Source organism: Crocuta crocuta, unplaced genomic scaffold (genome assembly GCF_008692635.1).
Source record: "Crocuta crocuta isolate KB4526 unplaced genomic scaffold, BGI_CrCroc_1.0 scaffold130, whole genome shotgun sequence".
In the NCBI taxonomy this organism is placed as follows: domain Eukaryota; kingdom Metazoa; phylum Chordata; class Mammalia; order Carnivora; family Hyaenidae; genus Crocuta; species Crocuta crocuta.
Window position 1 is genome coordinate 6,132,987 of NW_027527920.1, and position 5,867 is coordinate 6,138,853.

The window sequence follows — 5,867 nt, forward strand, 5'->3', positions numbered from 1 at the left end:
TGAATCCAACCCAAGAGCCCAGAGCCTGTGTCGCCCCCACCGTCTTTATCGCGAGGCCTTGGCAGTGGCCTGCACCATTGTGGCCGGCCTCCCGCCTGCCTCCGGGATGGCGTGTGATGGCCTGAAGTAAGACGTGTGCAAAGTGACCGACAGACACCGTGTGGGAGTTGTGAGTCTCCAGCTTTAATCCCAGGGGAGGGAAGAGACACCCCCCCCCCCCCNGCCCGGGGGCGGCAGCCTGAGGCCCCGCGATGGTGAGTAGGGGGCCCGTGTCGTCCAGCCGGGCTGCCCACCCCTTCCCCGGGCTGGGGGGCGGGAGGCGCTTTCCTGGAGTCCCCTTCCTGACTGTTCTCCTCTCTCCGCTACAGGCCAAGTTTCTTTCCCAGGACCAAATTAATGGTAGGTTGGCCTTGCTCTTTAATTAGCAACTCACAGCAAAATATGGGTCTCATTAGGCAATTTGCTCTGCTTTTTTTTTTTTTTCCTTTTTCCTTGTCGGTGGGAAGGCAAGCGGCTGGTGGGAGAGCCGGGCCCACCCACAGGCAAGAAGCGGCTGGCTGCCGCCAGGATGCTGTCCTGGAGGTGGGGGTAAGGGCTTGGGGGCGGGGAGCGTTGCTACTGCTTTGTCAGTGTGACTTACAAGTTAGGGAGACAGGAGCGGGCGCTCTAGAGGTTTTTCTCCGGGACCTGGTGGCTGGATTTGGGAGGAGGGAGAGGAGCTGGAGAGCGCTGGCATTCCCTGCCTGTGGCTGAGGGTCAAACAAAAGGAGCAGAGAGCCAAAAGAGCCTTGGTCTGCCCTCTTGGGCAGGCACGGTTGCTCTCTGGGCCTCAGTCTCCCCATCTGTGAAATGGGGATCAGCTGAGGTGGCCTCTGAGGTCACCTGTGCCGACAGCCAGCCTAGTTTTGGAGAATTTACTCCTCTAGTCCTGTAGCTCCCCCGCCCCCCAGCCCGCCTCCGTGTGGGCTCGGCACAGCGCCGTGTGGTCTTTCCTCAAGGCCGGAGGGGAGATCTCCGTTACACAGAACTTGCCCGGACCTGAGCCAGGGGGTGGCCCGCAGCGCCCAGCTAGCGGCCTGCAGGTGCTGGACGTGTGCTTACGGTTCCTTGGGCGAGGATTTCAGAGTTCCGGGACCCCGGAGCTCAGTCTAGAGTGGGTGGGTGGGTTGCAGGCTCGTCTTAGATGGCTCACATCCTCACCCCAGGGGGAGAGCCAGGGCAGGGGCCTCTCTTCGCCCAAGTCTGAAGGGCACACTGAATGTTGACTCCAGGCTGGAGTCCAGCTGTCCGCCTCAGGACCCCCCTCCACCACCCCACGCCTGGTTCCGAGGCCCAGTGACCTGTGAAGCTCCCAGAAGGGAAGATCATCTTCCCTTTGTATCCCATACCTGACACCAAGAAAGTGGCCGCTAATGTTTAATGAATGAGAGACTGGACAGACGTGGCCAGCTGGAGTGGGAAGGGCAGGGGCCTGGGAGGAAGCGGCCTGGGGTCCCATCACGCCTGAGCCTCAGTGTTCCCATCTGTGAAGTAGGGATAATGACGCTGCCTCCCCAGGCGGCTGTGAGCAAGGGAGAGGATGTCAGTCATACACGTGACCCCGGGCCAGGTGTCACCCAGACTTGCTCTAACTAGCACGAGCCAGGTGGTAGAATTTTAGGAATACTCTGAGCCGGTCGTTAAGATCAGCCATTATTGAGTAATGGCCGGGGCCAATCAAACCACTTTCCGGTCCTTGCATCTCTGGGGCAGATGTTTTCAAACAGCCACATGGCAATCAGTAATGCTAAGGGTTTGAAAGAGCGTTCAGTTTCATGAACGTAATTGGTCCAAGGGTGAGAAATAGTGTAACAGTAGCTCACTTCTCAGATTTAGCGACACTGCGCTTACGGGGAAAAGCGTTCCCTTCCTTGGCCTGCAACCCCCCCTTGGCAAACCAGGGTTGAACGGAAACTGTAGGTTGGCAGCAGGTACAGGCGTTGGCAAAACTCACTTGTGGCCATCAGTTGGCGAGAATGGAACTTACAAAGCACACTGCCTGTTTTATTATTCCTTATAAGTGGCATGCTGCCTGAAAGTCGTGATAAACTTCTATACATCTATCATCGAGCGGTTATTAAACATCCACGAGCACACACCTGTGTCATCCTAAGACCTAGGGAGGGTTCTTTGCAGCCCCAGGACATTGGCCTTTGAAGTCCTAAGGGGGATTTTTCAACCCCACTTCTTTCCTTCACCGAATTCACCATGAGTCCTTGCATTGTGCCAGCCCAGTCCTAGGCACTACGCTATGGGCAGCAAACACAATAGACAGAATCCTTTGTCCCATATGAGGTGACGGCCCTGGGCCCTCCTGGAGGGAATTAGGCTTTGCAGGAACCGAAGGTGGGGTCTTAGGCCAGGCTCTGGCGCTGCTTCCCTGGCACATTTCAGTTTCTTTCCTTTTTTTTTTTTTTTTTTTTTACATCAGAGAAAAATAGTTTTTTTTTNATCTGGATGTCCTCTTTGGAGAAGAGGACACTTTCTGCCCCCCTGGTCACATCGGTGTTCTGGCCCTCTCCAAGGCCAGGCTCTGGAAAGTTCTGAAAGGGCTAGGTCTTCCCCTTCAACCTCTCCACAGGCACAGAGGCAGCTAATTGTGTCTAAACCCCATTCTGGAGGCTGCCTTTTATCAGCAGCTCCGCTGAAATCCTAAGCTGCAAGGAGAGGCCTTATTTGGGGAACTGAAGGGGCCCAACTGGGGGCCTTCCATCCCTCTCCTTCATCGCCTCTGCCCTGGGGTGGCCTCTGCCTGGGAATCCGGTGTCCAGAGCGGCCTCGAGGGTGGAGCTCGACTCCAGGAGTCAGACCCTCAGCCGCGCAGCCTTCAGGGCCCCCTGTACACGCTGGGAAGGGTGCGTCACAGGGTCCCTGCAGGATGAAGCAGGGGCCCCAGGTGAAGTGCTCAGGAGTGTGAGCCGCCGTTTTGTTGCTCGCATTGCAGCTGGGGAGCTTGGCCCCCGGCCTCTCCGGCAGCGCGGGGTGCTGTGAGGAAAAGGGGAGCTGGGTGCTGAGAGGCCCTGATGGGGGCGCAAGCGGCGGCTCCACTCCCTGGGGCTTAGGGACTGGCGAGCGTGTCCCCCGCCCGCAGCTTTAGACCAAATCTGAGGGCAGCCTTGAGACTGGATCTCGAGACGCCTCAGCTCTGGCAGCCATTGCGTCTCTGCCTGGGAGGAAGGGGTGAGGAGAGCAGCAAGCCAGATTTAGGCAGGGCCTGGGACCCGTGCCCGCAGCACCCCTTGAAGTCTTTGAGAGCAGGACCAGCGCCTGTGTCAGGGGACAGCTCGGGGGTGCGGCGGCCTGGAGAGTGGACACAGCAGTGCCCACAGCGGCTGGCCCTGCAGGCTCGGAGTGCTTTCCTCTGGTTTTATTCAGTTAGGGTAGGGGAGAAAAGAGAAGGAAGGGAGGGGAGGGAGAGGCAGGAAGTGGGAGAGAGGGGGGAGACAGAAGGGAAGTCAGGAGAGGGAGGGCGATAGGGTTGCCAGATAAAATACAGGACACCCAGTTACATTTGGATTTCAGATAAGCAACAACGTTTCAGTAGAAGTATATCCCATGCAAAATGTGGGATATACTTATACTAAAATTGTTTTCACGGTTTTATCTGAAGTTCAGTTTGACTTGGCAGTGCTGTGTTTTTATTTGCTGTGTCTGGCAACTCTAAGAGGGGAGGAGGAGAGGGAGTCAGCAGAAGGGGAAGGGAGAGAGGGCATGGGGGTAGGAGAGCAAGTATGTGCCATTGACTCTCCCTTCTGGGCTGTGCACAGAGTACAAGGAATGCTTCTCCCTGTATGACAAGCAGCAGCGGGGGAAGATTAAAGCCACCGACCTCATGGTGGTGATGAGGTGCCTGGGGGCCAGCCCGACACCTGGAGAGGTACAGCGGCACCTGCTGACTCACGGGATCGGTGAGTGGGCTGGGTCCGAATGGCTTGTGGGAGGGGAATGCACCATCTGGGCTGGTGGGTGGGCCCTGAGCCCGGCAGCTGGGGTCCTGGGGAGGGGCCCAGCAGGGGGTGGCGTGAACAGCTCAGACCGTGGAGGGGCAGGTGGGCGTCAGAACTCACCAGAGCTAGCCGTGGAGACAGATGGCCAGGTGTACGGTGCTATCACTCAGGCTGCCTTGAATCCTTATAGCGACCGGTGACCCCCACTGTCCCCCTCCCCCCAATGTCTTGCACGGAGGACCATGGGATCTAGACATTCCAACTAGGTTATCACACACCTGCTGGAAAGACAGGGCTAGCAGCGACCCATGTGTTGCCCTTCACTGAATCCTTGTCACATGTTTAGCTCGAACAACTCTGTGGAGTAGGCATCAACCTACTGTTTTACGGGTAAAAGTCAGGGTCAGGGCCATTAGGTAACTCGCCCTAGTTCTTAAAAGCCAATGGTGGAATCAGGGTTGGGACCTGATTCTTCTTTCAAAGACTGACCTCCTAAAAACGATGCAGTGCTCCGAGAGAAAAAAAGAGAAGAAAACCCACCTAAGGTGCTACCAAATTGTCCACTCTGGAGATGGGATTAGGGAGGATTTTTATACCCTTTATTGCTGTTTCTTATATATTTGACAATGGGAACATATAGGACTTTTATAACTAGAAACAAGTTTTTGTTTTTTTAGGGGCACCTGGGTAGCTCAGTTGAGCATCTGACTCTTGATTTTGTCTGGGGTCATGATCTCAGGGTTGTGGAATTGGGCCGGCCATCAGGCTCTGCACTGAGCATGGAGCCTGCTTAAGAGTCTCTCTCTCTGCCCCCTCCCCCACTCACACACGCTCTCTAAAATGAAATTAAATTTTAAAAATAATTTAAAAGTTTTCTTTTTTAGGGGCGCCTGGGTGACTCAGTCAGTTCAGTGCCCGACTTCGGCTCAGGTCATGATCTCACAGTTCGTGAGTTCGAGCCCCGTGTCGAGCTCTGTGCTGACAGCTCAGAGCCTGGAGCCTGCTTCGGATTCTGTGTCTCCGTCTTTGTCCCTCCCCTGCTCATGTGCACACGTGCTCTCTCTCAAAAATAAACGTTAAATTTTTTTTTAATTTATTGTTTAGAAAACAAAAATACGAAAAACCAGAGAGGTGTCAGAGGCCAGGGTGGGTGTTGCATTGGTAACTGGACACACAGGAAGGAAAGACTGGCCCAGAGGCAGGAGGTGAACTGGAAAGAGCACTTGACGTGGGATCCAAAGGCCTCAGTGTCTGGACCTCGTGGCTCATCTTCCTGATGGGTTCACACCGCCAGCTGGGGTTACCCTGGGGCCCCATCTGAGCGTGCCTGTGGCAGCGCTAGGAGCCCATCCTGAAGGCGGGCCTCTGGAATCTGGAGCCCGGAGCTGGGGTGCTTGGTGACCGAGCTCCCGTTTCCAGCTCTGAAGGGGTGGTGGTTTCCTTTGGCTTCTGTCTCCTCCAAACAGGAACTTGTGGTCAGGGGAAGTTCTGATTTCCTGCACTTGCAGCCGGCCAGGGTCTGGGCTGAGGGGCGCAGGCTGGGGAGACTGGGCCAGAGGCTGCAGCGAGGGAAAGCAGGGGAGCGGGTGGGACTGGGGCCTGGGGTTCCTGGCGGGGCGACCTGTGCGTCCTTGTGGGTGTGCTGCAGTGGCTGGCAGCGCGGACGTCCGGGGTCCTTCAGTTCAGGGCAGGAGGGAAGCATCTGGAAGGGAGCAGAGGAAGTGTGCTCCATCCGGGTCCTGCCACTGCAGTGAGGTGACTCCATGCTCTGGGGCCTCTGTGTCCTTGGTGAGGAGAGTGGGGCAACGGTAGCCATGTCCCCGAGGATGGCTGGGAGGGTTAAGTGAGGCGGGTGCGTGGCGGGAGCTCGGCTGCACCCTC

General features: G+C 56.6%; 1 protein-coding gene across 2 annotated transcripts in view; it reads left to right on the top strand.

Moving 5' to 3' along the window:
• Positions 1-222: 222 nt before the first annotated feature.
• CALML4 (calmodulin like 4) overlaps positions 223-5,867 on the top strand; it is a 9,467-nt gene continuing 3,822 nt past the window's right edge. For both annotated transcript variants that reach the window (XR_013330837.1, XM_077746609.1), the window contains exons 1-3: positions 223-254; positions 369-399; positions 3,807-3,947. Coding sequence is in view for 1 of the 2 variants with exons in the window: in XM_077746609.1 (XP_077602735.1) it covers positions 252-254; positions 369-399; positions 3,807-3,947 (175 nt within the window). In the remaining variant the exon portion in view is untranslated. The remainder of the gene's footprint in view (positions 255-368; positions 400-3,806; positions 3,948-5,867) is intronic.